The sequence below is a fragment of the Leuresthes tenuis genome, unplaced genomic scaffold, assembly GCF_036924035.1.
Source record: "Leuresthes tenuis unplaced genomic scaffold, fLeuTen1.0.hap1 SCAF_12, whole genome shotgun sequence".
Lineage (NCBI taxonomy): Eukaryota > Metazoa > Chordata > Actinopteri > Atheriniformes > Atherinopsidae > Leuresthes > Leuresthes tenuis.
The window spans coordinates 1,576,851-1,593,235 of NW_027325366.1; the positions used below are offsets into that span (position 1 = coordinate 1,576,851).

Sequence of the window (16,385 nt, forward strand, 5' to 3'; positions counted from 1 at the left end):
ACACATTCAGAGCTGAAGGACTTTTCAGGTCTTAAGTTATTCCTTAAGTGATTTACTGTGGTTAGACTCAGGTATAATCCTCCAATCCCCTGCTCTGACATCATGTGGAGTGTGCTCATAGCATTGAGCTGCTGATGTCTGGGCCTTTCTGTATGACACCACCCTTCCTGGTTCTCTTAAATACACTTTTAGGTTGCTTCACACTTCCTGTCTTGAGGGTGGAGTCTCTCTTGTCATACAGTGTTCAGAGCAACTGTCAGCCGCCGCCGCCCAGAGCAGCATCTTCCTGTTTCTGGTAAGAGTTTTCTTTTTTTAAGGACATTGTATTTTTCTTTTACAAGAAAAACTAAAGAAAGAAAACAAGTTTTTTGGCCTTTCTGGTATCTGCAGCTTTTATGGTTCTATCCTGTTGTCTGCTACATGAAGAGCAGGTGTTGCTGTGTTCCAAACAGCATCTGGTGAAGGACGAAGTAGGCCAGTACACAGATAGTGAAGAGCTACATTTTGTCCCAAAACTTCATAATTCCTACAGGAAGTCAGACTCCTGGAAGATAGCATCACTTCAGCAGCAGTTAGTAGATGTTTGAGAGACAATACCGAGCCGGATGATGAACTTAGAACTTGTTTGGAGGGAAGCTGGCTCAATCATTGACTGTCACAGACTATCTTTTACCATTTGAAATGTACCATCCAAATGTTGTGTTTGAAAATAAAATCTGAAATTTTCTGTGGTACACTTCACAACCAGTCATGGGACTGTTTAAATGAAAGGTTTTGCGCGTCTTATCCAAAGATGTTAAACCACAGCAGAAGGGGACTCAGCCTCCTTTGGCTGAGGGGAGCGGCAGTTCATGCTGCTGGTGAAAGAGCAGGGAGCGAAGCAGGTTTTTCCCTGGGAGGCGAACGCACTCTGGTGTGTGATACCGTGTGTCTCTATGCTCCAGCTGCTGCATCTCACATGAAAAGACAGTGATTCTGGTGCTCAGTGAGCGTCTGCTGCCCTGTTTCACTGCTTTCCTTTACTTTGGTATCCCAGTCTGACACTCATTTGCTGTTTAAATCCAGTCTAACAGGTCTCATTTACACTGCTGAAGTTCATGTATCATGTCACTGAAGCAGTCGCTCTCAACCACACCGTAACTCCTCGTCTTTGCCTTTGACCTGTGGTTGGAAAGTCTTCATGATGATGTCTTTATCTGCTGTGGTTATTCACCGTGAGAGTGTTCACGTAGCTTGTGCTACTGCTGTGCGTAATAATCAGTCTACAGACTCCAGCTGTTTTCCTTTTTATAATATCCAACAGACTTCCAGATGTTAGATGTGATGGTGCATTCAAAACCAAAGCTAACTCGTGTTTATTCACGTTTTTGATGCTCGCTCACACCAGTTTCATCACTCTGAGCGACACCTGTGGCGGGTGAGAGGTTGGATGCGCTGTTCAGTGTGACCACAGTGACATGGACCCACTCCCACCGTGTGTTTAGCCTGAATCAATGGTTGAACTCTCCACTGCGTGGTCAGATGGATCAGAACCTGAGATTCTTATTGAAAATAATGTCCTGTTGTGAATTAACAGCCTTTTTCTTCCGATTGGTGGACGGCCGCTCTGATTAGCTGCAGCGATGATGCCCTTCAGAAAAATCTGAAGTGACAAAAAAAGTGACAAAAAGGGAGGTGGACACCAGCCCTAATATGCTTTTCTGTTCTCTCCAGCATTCAGGCTGCGATTACTCAGTGTTTGCCTCCACTACTGCTGTGAAATGTCTGTGTTGGTGTTTGAAAAGCACAGATGTGCGGAAATGGAAGTTTCTGTGCTTTGACTTACTTTTTATAGACCTAAATGCAGTTTTTGGGTCAGCATGAAACGGTGAAGACTCATTCAGCAGTTATATTTATGACGAAACAGCTGAAACTGTTTCGTCATATGAAAACCCATGAAGTATTATTATATACGTGACTTGATGAACTGATAAAAAAAAGGAACAGTCGAAGGAGAAATGACACATCAAACATCTCAGCGTGGGGACCTTTTTAGTCAGACAGGAAGTGCTCTTTAAAACAACGTATTCGCTTCTTCCTTTTATGGTGCAGACTTTAAACTGCCACACAACGCTCTGTGAGATGGTGACAGGATGCAACCTTTATTTCATATACGCCCTTGACTGCGTAATGCTGCTGTGACATTTATATTTAAACCCAAAATGTTTTCTAGTTAAGCAATCAGTTAACCAGCTCTCACAGCGAGCTCATTTTTGTCTCTGGTGTTCACATGCACCCAATTAAACTGTTAATTCAGTTTTAACTGTGTGGCATTCATCTTCATTTATGTAGCCCCAGTTCACAACATTAGAATCATAAAGCAGTCTGGCCCACAACATGGCTGGATTCCTCATGTTAAACTCCAAATCTCAACGGTGTGTGACCATCTTGTACACAGCTAAGAACATATTTCATGGCATGAGGAACTGTTAACAGCATATTGGGGTAAGATCATGTTCATCTGAACAGAAATCCTCTTCAGGCTTAGTTGTATTTGGTCTCTTAAATCTTATTTAAAAGCAAAATCACCTGTCTGAAGTCACCACCAACTGAAAAACCTCAGAGAAAACATAGAACCGCTCCTTTGTTTTGTGTTTAAAAATGTCTCGTTCAGATCTTCAGTGTTATATCATTTGTCAAGTTTACGGCCCGCCTTCGTTCCCTTGCTCACATCCACCCTGCTGGACGGATGAAGCCAGCTTCTGGTGGAAATGTTCTGCTGTCAGCTGCACTGAGGAGCATGCATCTTCCATCCAGCAGCAGCCTCAGAGGAGTTAAGAACCCCCCACTATCGTTTAGGGCTAAAATACCTTCTCTCACTGATGCCACAGCCTCTAAATTAGGATTAAAGGACACCAGAGCCAAATAAAGAACAGTTTAAGCCAGTTTAGAAACTCTGGGAGTAAACCTGCAGCCTGAGAGCAAAGTGCTCTGTTGGGGAAATATCCAACTGTGAGATCTTTAAGATGTGATGGAGCTCGGTCATTAAGAGCTTCAAACACTAATAAACAGATTTTAAATTGTGTTTTGGGTTTATCAGGGTGTCAGTGAATGCTGTAACTGGAGAAATGTCATCTCTCCTGCAGGTTCCAGTTAGCCTTCTGGATCAGCAAGAGGATTTTGAAAGAGCTGTTTGGACTCCCTCATGGTAAGGAACTACACAGGTCCAGACTGCTTTCTCAGCATCACTTTAAAACAGACAGATCAGGAAACAGGTTTGCTTTTCCTAAAGAAAGGCCTGTTTATCATGGCTGCCTGCGGTTGTTTGGAGCGGCGTTTGTGCACATGCTCAAACCTGAACGCTACGTGCAATATGTAGGTGACCAGTAGGGTCAGTGTAGGGCTGAATCGTCTGCTGTGCTCTCTGTCCTCAGGATGTGTGATTAAAAAGGAAGGAAGTATATGCTGGCTTTGTTTAGCAATTGTCAGGAAACAGCACCAACTTTAGGTGGTCAAAGCACAGAGCAGCAGCGAGTGGCAAGTGTTGCAGCATCAGGCAGGCTGTTCAGGTGTGAAGCGCTCAGTGGCTGCATCCGGGCAGAAGCTGTTTCAGGCTGGATGTGTTGTCCAGATGCAGCACCCAGCCTCCTTCTGGAGGGCGGGGGGTGAGCAGTTTGTGTCCTCCTGTTTCTGAGGTGTAACCTTCGGTTTTGTCTGAAGCAGAAAGATTGTATATCGTCTTTGAGACTTTGCAGTTTAACGAACTGGCTTCATAGCTGCGTATATGCTTAAAGAGGAAAGAACATTAGCAGAAATATGAACACAGTTCTATGTTTCTGATGACAACATAATCCTGACTGAAATAAAACTGAATGCTTGTCAATCTCACTTCTGTCTTTTTTAAATAAAGTTGGTCCAATTGAAACCCACGAGGCCTTTATTCTACAGCTAATCTAATATAAGTTCAATTCAGACCCGAGTAAAAACCTTTAATTAGCCTTCAGCATTATGTTCTTAAGTTAATGAATTTGATAAAACATACATATTTAAATGCTGAAAGAAAAGCATATGAATGTGTTTAATTTTGTTCCATTTCTTTCTATGTTCATTCAAAAAGTTTTTAAGTGCAAAAACGAATCACTCACAAACCTTAAGTGGGTTTGTAAGTGGCAGGCAGGAGTGTTTCTCACATAGACAGATGGTTTTCGTCACAGCTGAGACTTACAAGGATTCACGGCTCCACAGATCTCGGACTCATTCCTCTCTTCAGTGAGGAATAAGGAGCAGTTCCAGTTTTGCCTTTTTTATGCAGATGATATCAAAGAATGTCCAGATGAAATGCTACTTCTTCTGCTCTCTGTTGCTACCTGCCCTGGCGGCTGGGAGGTGGATCGACTCTCTCTGCTTTCACACACGACACAATGCACAAAGGCATCTGTGAAAGAGGCTTTGCTGCTTCAGGAGTCAGTCAGTATCTCCACGGTCCAGTTAAGTTCAGTCGGGCCGTAACAGACTGGTGCCTGGAGGCTGTCCTGTGTCATTCGTTCCTGTCATTAGTTCTGTGAAAGGGTGCCGGCATCAAAAGTCTTTCAGTTTTTCCTCACAGACGATCTGAGGGTAAAGGGTCGTAGGTCGTGACTTTTAGCCTTCAGGTTTTGGCTCACCTTGACTTATTCTTTCTTTAGTTGAGTTTGCCACGTTATACCTTTCATTTCAACACAGGATGTGGAGCTGTTCAGGGTTGCCTTATAAATTTAAATGATGACAGTGATGAGTCTGAGCTACTGAACTAACTGTCTGTTCTCTGTCCTCAGGACATGGATCAGAGTCTCTTCCTACTTCTGCTCCTGCTGATGGGTAGAAACGGTAAGTCTATCAGCCCAACTAAGAACTGCGCTGGCCGGTTTTATCCCTTCCTCTTTCCTGAGACCCAGAGACTGTGTGGGCAATTGGCCTGAACACTGAGCTGTTTGCAGAGTTTCCTCATCTGCTCAGGCTCCCGTTCTGTGGTGTGAAAATAAAGGTCATTAGCAGCTGTTCCTGATTTCCAGAGTGCTGCCTTTGGGTCCTAAATGCACCTGTTGCTGTATGTGTTTTGCATCAGGTTGACAGTGAGAGGACAGCTGACTTAACATGTCTGCTCTCGCTTGTCATCTTTACTCCTATAAAACAAGGAACCCTTTCTGTGGAGGGAAGAAGTGTTCCCCTTTATGTATAAAGTACATACAACCAGCGCCTTCTGAACTGTCGTCTGGAAGTTATCTTTGCCCAGATACTGGCAAAGGCACAGCAGGGGGGCACCGATTCTTCACCACTGTGGTGTGTGAGAGTCCTAATAATGAGAATGACTGCACAACAGGGTACTGCCTTGACTAGAGGAATATAATTCAGTATAATTCAGGAAAGCTGTACACATTCCAACAGAATAAGCTCTTATCCTTACCAAAAACCGTTATCATCTATGTGAGGAAGGCATACAGGTGATTATTTTGGATGATTCACGCCATTTACCTTCCTTTGTCTGGTACATTTTGTTGCTTTCTGCGCAGGACTGTGTCAACAGGAGGAAGTGTGCTTAAAGTCGGAGATCAACTCCTGTGGTGACTGCATCAAATCTGGGCCATACTGTGCATGGTGCCAACAGCTGGTGAGGGAGGAAGCTGGTGCCATAAATGACACAATACATCAGCTTACCAGTCTTAATCATTTATTCATTCTGAAAACCTCCATGTGTGGCTCAAACTGAAACCACACATTTCCTGCCACATGACATGACAACTTCTTTCTTTCTGTCTCGGTCATTAAGAGCTTTATATGTGAGGAGAAGAATCTGAAATTCTGTATGACCCTAATGGAAAGTTTTCTTCCTTTGGTGCAGGATTTCACCAAGCCTGGAGAGCAAGAAGCAGTGCGCTGTGACACCCAAACTCAGCTGCTAAAGAGAGGCTGCCAGAGGAAAGATATCATCTCCCCTGAGAACGTCATAAACACCACAAAGGACGATCCTCTCTCTGCTTTATTCAACCAGCAGGAACCTGTCCAGATGAGGCCACAGATGATACGGCTGAATCTGCGACCCGGTGAGTGGAGTCACTTTGATCATTAAAGAAATGCTGCGTTTGGTTTCCGTATCACGGCAGAACATGAGCAGTTCCACACCTCTGGATCTCTCTCAAGGTTTGGGAATAAATCCTAAACCTGCGTACATCTTGTCATGTCTTCCATTGTCATGAATCTTGATTTGATCAGTGTACAAACTTTCTACCACTGAGCTACAGTCATTACTGCTGTAAAGCAGTTAGCTTACAGATGTTTTTGTGGCAACCCATACAAGCACGGCAGTATACCTGACCTTGTTTCTCTTTTCATTACCGTCTTGTCTGCTTTCACAGGTCTTCCTTCCACCTTCAAGGTTTCTTTTAAGAGAGCTGAGGGTTATCCGGTGGATCTCTACTATCTGATGGACCTGTCTTACTCCATGAAAGATGACCTTGCAAAGGTCAAAAACCTGGGAAATGATCTTTTTGTTGCTCTGGATAAAATCACCAAATATGCCAAAATAGGTAACGAGACACCAGTCTAAGTTTAACAGTCTGATTTACCTGATGACACTTCACATTTGGTCAAAACTCTTAATGTACGGACTGCGACACCGACCCGTTTGTCTTTAATTTGAAGGAATGCCACCAGGAGAATGCCTCTGTTAGACACACACACAGATGGTAGACACATAAGTGAGTCTGCTGCTTTTCCTGTTGCCAGCTGGAGGAAGTCTCCTTAAAGCAGGGAGAGTCTGTGAAAGATGGATTTTTTTAAATGACCCACAGTAAAAAAATAGATCTTTGTTTTACACCCAGTGCTGAGGTGGGCCTGCAGCACACAAAGCAAAGCATTTCAGAACAGTGGAGTTAAACCTTAGTTCACCTCTGAGATGCTCAGAAAGTGAAATGGAGCGTCTCTGCTGTCGGAGGCTGTGTGCATGCCCTTCTTCTCCTCTGCTTACTGCTTAGAGTTTACACTAAATGTAAAGTGTTATTTCTGTATATATCCCAATTGCCTGAATCATCAGATGACACAAACACAAGAAGAAGTCAGTTGAAAGGCTACAGCTAACCGTGTGATTACAGGGTTTGGTGCCTTTGTTGATAAGACAGTCCTTCCTTACACCAACACCAACAAAGAGAAGCTCCAGAAGCCATGTGATGAGGATGAGGAGAACTGTCAGGCTGCCTTTGGCTACAGACATGTGCTCAGTATGACGTCGAGTGCGGCCGAGTTCAGGGACAAAGTGGGACAGCAGCACATTTCGGGGAACTTGGACTCTCCCGAGGGGAGTCTGGATGCCATGATGCAAGCTGCTGTATGTGGGGTAAGAGCTGGTGTGGTGTCAAAAAATGATGGAAATGGAAGTGGAAATGCTGCAACAGAGTGTCCTCAAGAATGTTAAAAATGAGCTGTGATCGTCACTGGTTGAGGGGGGGTCTTTGAACCTTTACCTGCTGTGCAGGATAAGCTGGGCTGGAGGAACAGCAGCACTCGGTTAATCGTGTTGGCCACAGATGCTGGATTCCACATGGCCGGGGATGGAAAACTGGCGGGCATCCTGGAACCCAATGATGAACAATGCCACATGGAAAACCAGCTTTACGTCAAGAGCAATCACATGGTGCGTATATGAATTCATGGGGGTTTGGCTCACTACTGTCCCCAACTGTTTAATTTCCTTCCTCAGACGTCTTTGTGGCTTATTAAAAGAAACCTTTAGACATGATATTAGAGGGAGGAACAAACGTCTGGTGTGCATGTTTGGTGTCAGGGGTGCAGGACTTCCTGAGACCTGCAGGTTCAGAGAACTGTCGTAGATAAAGTGCTGGTTTTGTGCAGGACTACCCATCTGTTGGACAACTAGCTATGCAGCTGGAGAAAAACAACATTCAGCCCATATTTGCAGTGACACAGAACATGGAGGCCGTGTACAAGGTGAGTAGGTTTAACTCTGCATTTGCCCTTTTTCTTTGGATTCATAGAGCAAACATGGACTCGATTAAATGACCTTTCTTTATTTCATTTTGGTTCCAGGACCTCTCTAAAATAATTCCAAAATCAGAGGTGGGAGTTCTGTCAGGAGATTCAAAAAATGTTGTTCAGCTGATTGAAAATGCCTACAGTGTGAGTTTCTCATCTTCTGTGCATCTTTAAAAGCGCTGCTTCCCTAATTATAGGATATTTCACAATGTCGTCACATGTGTAATCCACTGCAGAGGTTATCGTCTAAAGTTACTGTGACCCACGACAATCTTCCTGACAATGTGAGAGTTCAGTACCAACCACGGTGTGACAATCCAGAACCACCGAGCACCAGCAAAGGTGTTTGTAACAACGTGCTCGTGGGAAAAGAGGTTAGTGTTCCCTTCTATATTTTATATAAGAACAGGAAGCAGCTGCAGAGATTCACTGAAACATGAACATAAACCCAGAATCTGAGGCAGAAACAGAGTTTTTCTCAGTTCTCAGCAGCTTTAAAGTGAATCTCTGGTCTGAGCTCCTTTATTCTCCAACACAGCCTGAACCCTCTGAGACAAGCTTTCTGTCATTTCTTTAAGGAGTCTTCAGGAATAGTTCTCCAGGCTTCTTGAAGGACATCCCAAAGCTCTTCTTTGGATGTGGGCTGCCTTTTGTTCCGTTCTCTGTCAGATGATCCCACACTGCTTCAATAATGTTGAGGTCCGGGCTCTGGGGAGGATTCATCCCTCCATAAGACCTGACTCAATAATATGCATAATTTAGGTAGTTTTTTTCAGAACCCAGTCACTTGTTTTGGGCAAAGCACACAGCTTGGTTCTGGCTCAGCTAAACTAGAAAAGAATCCAGACTCAAATGGACCGTGCTAATATTAGAACTCTTCCAAATGTAAAGAGCTGCTTGTATGTTCCCAAACCAGGAAGTAATCCATCTGGGTATGAAGTCGGTAACTGGTGGCGAGGCTTTATTGACTGCATTTGAATTTTCTCTACTTCTGTGTTTTTAATTGTTTCAAAGGTGTCAAAAATGTGCCTTTCAGATCTCTTTTGACATTACTGTGACCACACAATCATGTATGGAGAAGGAGGAATCTTTCACCATTAAACTACCGGGCATTAGAGACACATTGACTGTGGCCTTATCCACCAACTGTGAGTGCCAGTGTAAGGATTACACAGAAAACCCCCACCCACACTGCCAGAGCAAGGGAAGCGTCGTCTGTGGCGTCTGCAGGTAGGCTTTCATCACCGTGACTGTGTCAGTGTGTTGGCATCTCCTGGACTTTCAGCTTACACCGCCGGGGTGTGTCCAGTTTATTCAATGTGTGTGTGCATCATTTCTCTGAAGTTCTACATTTTCATTTGATCAATTTATTGATATGCTTTATTGACTGATTAATTCAATGTTCATTCACAGTCTGGTTTCTAATTCTTGCTGCTCTTTGAACGCAGCAGGAACTTTCACACGTGTATGAACCTGATTTCAAATCCCTTTCTGAAAGAAAGCAGATGCTTTCATAGTCATTTCTGTGTCAGGACATCATTTACAGCACAAGTGAACCAACAACATAACAACACTGTTTTAAAACTGAGACTCCATTTTATGCAGTGATCTGAGCTCTGTGATCTGAACAAAACGGTAGAAGAAGAGATCAGCTCTGTAAGTTCAACAGAGCTCAGCAGCTGTCACAGTGAGCTGTGAGCAGGAGTTTCTATCAGCCCAGGTTGATACAGAGTGAATGAACGTTACCCAGCTAAGCTCCTGTGGTCCCTGGCGTGCTGCCCACACCGAAGCTGCTGATGCAACCAAAGAATGTTTTTACCTCGCACCGCGCTGGTGGCTGCTCCAGCTTTGGAGGTGGAGGCCTTGATGACGCCCCTGGACTGCAGGCCGGGACGGTTTAACCTACCATAGACGCCAGAAGCAAGACAAACAGTCCAAACCCAGCCCAGGAACCCGTATGGTTTAGAAGCATCTGCTTGTTGTGTGACAGGTCTTACTTTCTGTGATGAAACACAGAGAGCTCTGTTGGTGGAACAGATTGTCTTTATGTTGGATTTTCTTTGCTCATTTTGGGTTTGGCTGTCCTCAGCTGCTTGGAGGGTCACGTGGGACAGTTCTGCAATTGCTCCATTGGTGATAAAGACGAGCGCTCCCTGAGAGAATCCTGTCGGAGGCAGAATGGCACCGAGTGTGAGGGCCGCGGAGACTGTGAATGTGGCAGGTGTCGGTGCCACACGTCAGAGAGCGGAAACAGTTACTACGGGGAATTCTGCGAATGTGACGATGAACACTGTGAGAAGTTCCAGAACCTGCAGTGTGCAGGTAGAGTAACATATCTGCTTATTTTCCCTTCTGACTCCACAGCTATGTCTCATAGAAGAACATTTAGGCTCGCATTGAGAGTAATTAGTGTGGGAACTCTGTTTTCACCCTGTGGGACACTCAGGATATGTTCAGTGGAGAGCACACAGGCAGTTTTGGTGTGAGATGTGCTGCCCAGCCTTTACAGACACGTCTTGCTCAACACATTATGAAGCGAAGCAGTCAGAGCCAGGCTGCTGGCTGCCTCAACACAAGCTAACAACTAGACTCAGAACAGAGCTCCTCACCATGTTTGGATGCAGCACATATAGCATACACCCCCCTGTACAGTGTCCTGTAACTCCCTTTGACATTCTTCCTGTTTTGTTGTATTACGACCTGGAATCAAAATGGATTTCTGACAGCTTTGTGTGACTGATCAGCACAACATGTCGACTCACTACTGTACAAAACATTAGCTATGTCGTAACGTAGCCTTAGTGTGCATCGTTCACCCTCCCAAAAGCAGTGCTGGCACCAATAAGCAGCTGGAAGTCTCTCTTTGTGAGGTGTACAGCTGAAAGTGCTCCTCTGGTCTCTGCTGTGGAGCTTCACAGCTCATTCATGGCTACCACTGGCTTCTTTTGTCATCTCCCTGATTAACCACCTCCTTTCCTGGTCCTCAGTATAGGTGTTCTGCCTTTAGTTATGTTGTGCTGCCATATTCTTTCAGTTGTTGAGTAATGGCTTCGAGAGCTCTGGGGCCTTTAGCAACAAGTGCAGGTCACTGAAAGGTCTGCAGGTCAGCAGAAAAAGGAACACTATGCCTGGCCTTTCAAGGACCTTCTTAGGAATTGCTATTTTGAACTGTTTTACTCATCATTCACTGTAAAACAAATGGCCCTGCAGCGATGATAGGGCTGTCCTTGATCCGGGATGCTAAGACTGGAACTCTCTTTTCTTCCCTGCCTTTAGGAAACGGTAATTGCAAATGTGGACAATGTATATGCCATGAAGGTTTTGAGGGCTCCGCCTGTCAGTGCAAAAAGGATGTGACCGAATGCCGTACCCCAAACAACACCGTGTGCTACGGCAGAGGGGAGTGCAGCTGTGGCCTCTGTAAATGTAGCGGGACATACCAGCCCCCACACTGCCAGAAGTGCCTCGGCTGCCCTGACCCATGCCTGACCAAAATGTAAAACTTTCACTCAACCAGTACTTTCAAATTCTCATGATTGTTGTGGCTGCTTCGGCGTTAGCCTGTGTTAATATCATTAACTTTATCTTGATTTTCAGGAACTGCATTGAATGCCTCGGCTTTGACTCTGGGCCCTTTAAAAAGAACTGCAGTGTGGCTTGCAGGCAAAGCATCCAACATGTAATGGTAGACAAGGTCACTATCCCGGGGAAGGAGTGCCGCCAGAAGGACAGTGAGGGATGCTGGGTCACATTTAAGCTGGTCCAGGTGTTTGGAATGGATAACTACACAGCTGAAATACAGGAGAAGAGAGGTACGTAGCTGAAACCCAGAAAACTCAGAGCTGACAGGCTCTAAATCATGTCAGTTTTAATGTAGTATTAACACCTTTTCAACACCATCAAAACGACAACACAGCCACTGTAACTGAGGCTGTGATGCATTTGATGATTACATCAAACACCGGACATATCAACATGATGGACGGACAGCCAGAGGATCACTAAAGTAGGAACTACAGTGAGAATGAAACTCAGTGAACTCTTCCTCAAGGGAGCAATACAGGAAACAAATAGGATCACCAGAGTTCCATCATCCAGCAGGTGTATTAGGCACTGCTACGCTGGGTCTTCGCTGGCTCCTGGTGTCTGTTCTCCAGGCTGCTCTCACCCACAGTTTGTATGAAAACGTACGAAAAGTGAAGCATAGATTTTCGTGCATAATCCTACAAATATCCATCAAAACAAGACCAGTGTGCCTGCGCACAGCCTGAAGTCAGGGCTGACTTTTATAACCCTTTTATCCACAGAGGAAGACAAACATTTTAAAACAGTTTATAATACGTCGGTGAAAGCGAAAATTTTACTTTTTATTGTTACAATCTTCCTTCAGGGAATGTATGCAAGCTTCAGTTTGTTACTTATTAACCTGTAAAGTTTATTTTTGTTTGGAACGTTGCTATGGTGGTTACTAAGGACGCTGCTATCGCTGTAGCTTCCGCAAATGTCACCACAGGCTGCTTTTTAATTTGCTTTTGTTCCGGCTTCACTGCTGAAACACGCTATAAAGGAAATACACGCAGGCAGCGGAGAAATAAGATTGTTTTGGATGAACCCTGAAAGAGTGTGGGCAGCTCCTGCTCCTCAGAGGTGACCTTTGAACCTAGATCCTGAGACACTTTTGAAGGCTTACAGAGCAGCAACAAAATGAGCTACAGACCAGTTGTAAACAGTCTTGGAAAGCTCTTGACCTATACTACGATCATATGTGGGACACCTGTAGGGGGCATCACTAAGTAGGGTCAAAACTCAGAAAAAATGTGATTTCACCCCTTTAACAAATCTGACCAAACAGATGTGCTTCCCAACCCCAAAACCTTTAATAAGACTGAAAGTTTCCTGCTCACAGTTTCACATATTAGAGGAAACATTCAAACTACAAAACATGTGGCGCTGCCCGCCACTGTGTACGGCAATTTAGTACAAATTGTAGTTTTTATATCGTGCTTCCGGGTCAGGGTCAGGGTTTAAAAAACATATATCTGCGCATTCTTCAACTGAAAAAGTATAACCCTAACATGTAAGTTTCTGCCGTGAGAAAAGCTATGAATGAAAACATAAAAATATGCTAATTTAACAGTATTCCTGCCACTCTGCTGTGTTCCTGCATAAATGCATGCACCCAGCACACCCTCTGCTTATTTAAAAAGACCACACAATTACAAGGGAACTCATTTATTTGCTTCTTTCATTTTTAAATTAATTTGAAGTGATGCTGAAGTCATCACTTTAACTTTCCTAAAATATCCAGATTCTCACTCAGCTTCCTGGTTGCTTATACTTTACCTCGATGAACATGTAGAATAGTTATTAATAAGCAATTAAATCATAACTGCAGGGTGAAAAGGATCCCTCTAAATGTCCAATGCTTTTGTTAAATAGTTCATACATCTTATAGCAGTGTGTGATAACAGAGACGACACCCAGGAGATAAAGAACAGCTACAGTTTAGGTTCTTTATGACACCCTGAATCATCCCTTCGTGATGGATTTGTATTTCTATGTACAGTACAGCCTCATTATTGATACAAAACATCCCACCCCAGTTAATCAAACTATCGTTTGTGGGCTGTTTCTGCAGACTGTCCAGAACCACCCAGCATCGCAGCGATCATTGCAGGCTCCGTTGCAGCGGTGGCTCTTATCGGCTTACTGCTGCTGATGCTTGTCAAGATCCTACTCTACATGAAAGACCTGAAAGCTTGGAAAACATTTGAGAACGAAAAGAAGAGAGCCAAGTGGGCAGACGTGAGTGTTTTTTTTTTGTGTCAATGCAAATGAAACTACAAATAAGACTTCTTCATATGTGTTGTTAAATGGTTCTGTAAAGTCTAAAAGAGTTTGTTGGAAGCTCTGGTTTGGTCCTAATTTCCACTACCTTATATTTCAGTTATTAGTCGGTTGCAGGGTCATTAGAAATGAACTAACCAATCAGACCAGGGCTGGTTCAACAGATTGTCCTGCTGAGTGTGCAAAAAGATCTCTGGCAGTGGCACAGTCATCAGGACTATCACAACTGGGCCCGGTCCAAAGCCATGCATCACAGCAGTGGAACCGAATTCAAACAGATTCACAGCCGCCACCAGGGTCCGAGTGACCAAGAAAAACAGTCTCCTGCCTGAGTGACCACCGTCCAGTGGGTGTCAGGGACACTATCTGGCATGGTCACACTGAAGCCCGTCTCCCTTTCAGTGTGAGATACCGTTCTGAGCGGTCCAAAGATGACCCCGTCTCAGTCACTGTACACGCCACTCGGTCCCAGCGGGACAAAAGAAGCAGCTGGCAGTGCTGCGGTGGGTTCAGCTGACATCTGCGAGGACAGATGTGGGAAGAAAGCTCTCTGCATTGTGGGAGCTCATCGTCGGCAGGAGATTTATCTCCATTTAAGTGAAGACAGCCACAGTGTGAATAGCTGACAAGGGAAATTTAATCTTTATTTTCATGTGAATCAGGCCAGAGAAACTGTCAATGAGTCCTGATGATGCTGCCACTCTCAATGAGCCATCTTTGATCGTTTTAAACGGTAACGAATCAGTCAAGAATCAGCTTGTGAGAACTGACCTCAACATCAAGTGGAGTGAAATTAATCTGAGAGAACACGGTCTCAGTGGTGCTGATTGAATTAGTGCTGTGGGGGTGAACAGCGGGCCCCCACTGGCCCCTAGGACAGAGCTTTTCTGAGCCAACTTGGAAACAACCTGTTGTTTTTGTCAGGCACAGGCTGCAGCAGCAGCTTTTAATAGAGAATGAATCGTTTTATCCCACAGTGAAGGAGGTGAAAACATGCTTAAAGTAATGCTGAATATGTTCCTATAAGTTTGCTCGTCCCTACATGCAGCAGAAATCCGTCTAATCGCTGAACTTTCTTCACCACCAGGCGGACAACCCACTGTACCAGAATGCCACCACCACCACGGCCAACCCTTTATTCACTGGAGAATGAGGATAACAACAGAGATTCATGCAAATCTGTGTCTGTGATGTTCACACTCACATGAGCTTATATGTTTCCTGGCATTGATGTCGAGGCGCTTACTTTCTTATTCTCATATTACTCTCTATGCATTTCAGCAGTTGCAGTGAATGTGTTCTGTCCAACAAATGTACTCAGATCTGCTGATTATTTTACTTATATTACATTATATTAAGCAATATGTCCTGTTAAAGTGTTCACTGGGGTAACAAATACCAATCAGCCATAACATTAAAACCAGTGAACTGAGTAACTCTGCTCATCTTCTTACAGTGCAGGGTTCTGTTTGGTCACATTATACACCAACAGCACTCCCCCAGCAGGACAGCAGCGGGCCCCACAAAGACCACAACAAAGAGTCCGAGGTGTTGGTCTGACCTGCAAACTCCCCAGGTACCAGCCCAGTCCACAGGGAGCCCACCCCACAGGGCTCAAAGGGTCTGCTGCTGGTGTGCCAGTACTGGAAACTCCCCCACAGATGATCTTTGTGTCTGCTCAGAGCTGTTTAAAAAAGGGGGCGGTGCCCAGTAACAGGCAGGGGGTCATAATGTTATGGCTGATCGGTGTATGTTCTGTGTAGGAAAGGCAGATGATGATGAAAGTTTGGAACCATTCATTTAGGAGGAGCAGGCATGTCCAAACGGTAGACTGGTTGTTTGAAAGTTTGTGAACCATTTAGAATCTGAGCCATATCTGCGTGTTTTACAGGAACTAAATGAACATGTAAATCTGAAATTAGAGTCAGTTCTGCAGCCAATGGGAGGACAGCCGATGTTCTCTGCAGAGCAGGCATCTGTCCAGCACCCAAAAAGCCACCAAAGTTTGACAGAAGGGCAGAAAACGTTCTTCACTTTAAGAGCAAAGCCTGCAAGAGTCTGCAGGGTCCCAGAGAAAGTCTACGGTCCTAAAGATCGGTCTCACACCGGCTAATGCTACTGTCCATCAGTCCACAAGCACCAGGGAACTGGACCGCGGGATGTGCACGTGGACAGGACAGAAACATGGTTCTGATTAAACCTTCTTACTGCTGGCATTACGATATTCTGATCAAACCATAATATCTAACATCTTTCAGGTGTGATGTGTTGTTTCTGTGGTTTAATTTGATCTGGTCATAACTCTCTGGTGGCTTGAGTATGAAGCAAAAATAAAAGCCTTGGCTTCTCATCCTAAATGTATTCTTAAAAGCATGTGATACCTTTTTTTTTTTTTTTTTGGTCCAAATCCTCCCAGTTTATCACATATTTTGGAGTACAGCGCCCGCTTTATCTTTATGTCCACAGAGTGCTGCAGACTGCCTCTTTGATGAGGCTGCTGCAGCGACTCTGGGCCACACGCTGCTGCCTTTGGC

At 44.6% G+C, this 16,385-nt stretch overlaps 1 protein-coding gene across 1 annotated transcript; it reads left to right on the top strand.

Moving 5' to 3' along the window:
• Positions 1-219: 219 nt before the first annotated feature.
• Positions 220-16,198, top strand: itgb2 (integrin, beta 2). The gene is made up of 17 exons (XM_072397802.1): positions 220-295; positions 3,126-3,187; positions 4,794-4,845; positions 5,529-5,626; positions 5,858-6,059; positions 6,372-6,542; positions 7,107-7,348; positions 7,487-7,645; positions 7,864-7,959; positions 8,059-8,148; positions 8,241-8,378; positions 9,041-9,234; positions 10,094-10,326; positions 11,281-11,500; positions 11,602-11,816; positions 13,643-13,809; positions 14,939-16,198. The coding sequence occupies exons 2-17, from the start codon at positions 3,185-3,187 to the stop codon at positions 15,002-15,004; spliced, it is 2,346 nt and encodes a 781-aa protein (XP_072253903.1). The 5' UTR covers positions 220-295; positions 3,126-3,184; the 3' UTR covers positions 15,005-16,198.
• Positions 16,199-16,385: the final 187 nt, after the last annotated feature.

Coding starts and splice junctions, on each gene's coding strand:
- itgb2 (XM_072397802.1), top strand. Junction 7,960..8,058: donor ACATGGAGGCCGTGTACAAG/GTGAGTAGGTTT, acceptor TTTTGGTTCCAG/GACCTCTCTAAAATAATTCC. Junction 8,379..9,040: donor ACGTGCTCGTGGGAAAAGAG/GTTAGTGTTCCC, acceptor TGTGCCTTTCAG/ATCTCTTTTGACATTACTGT.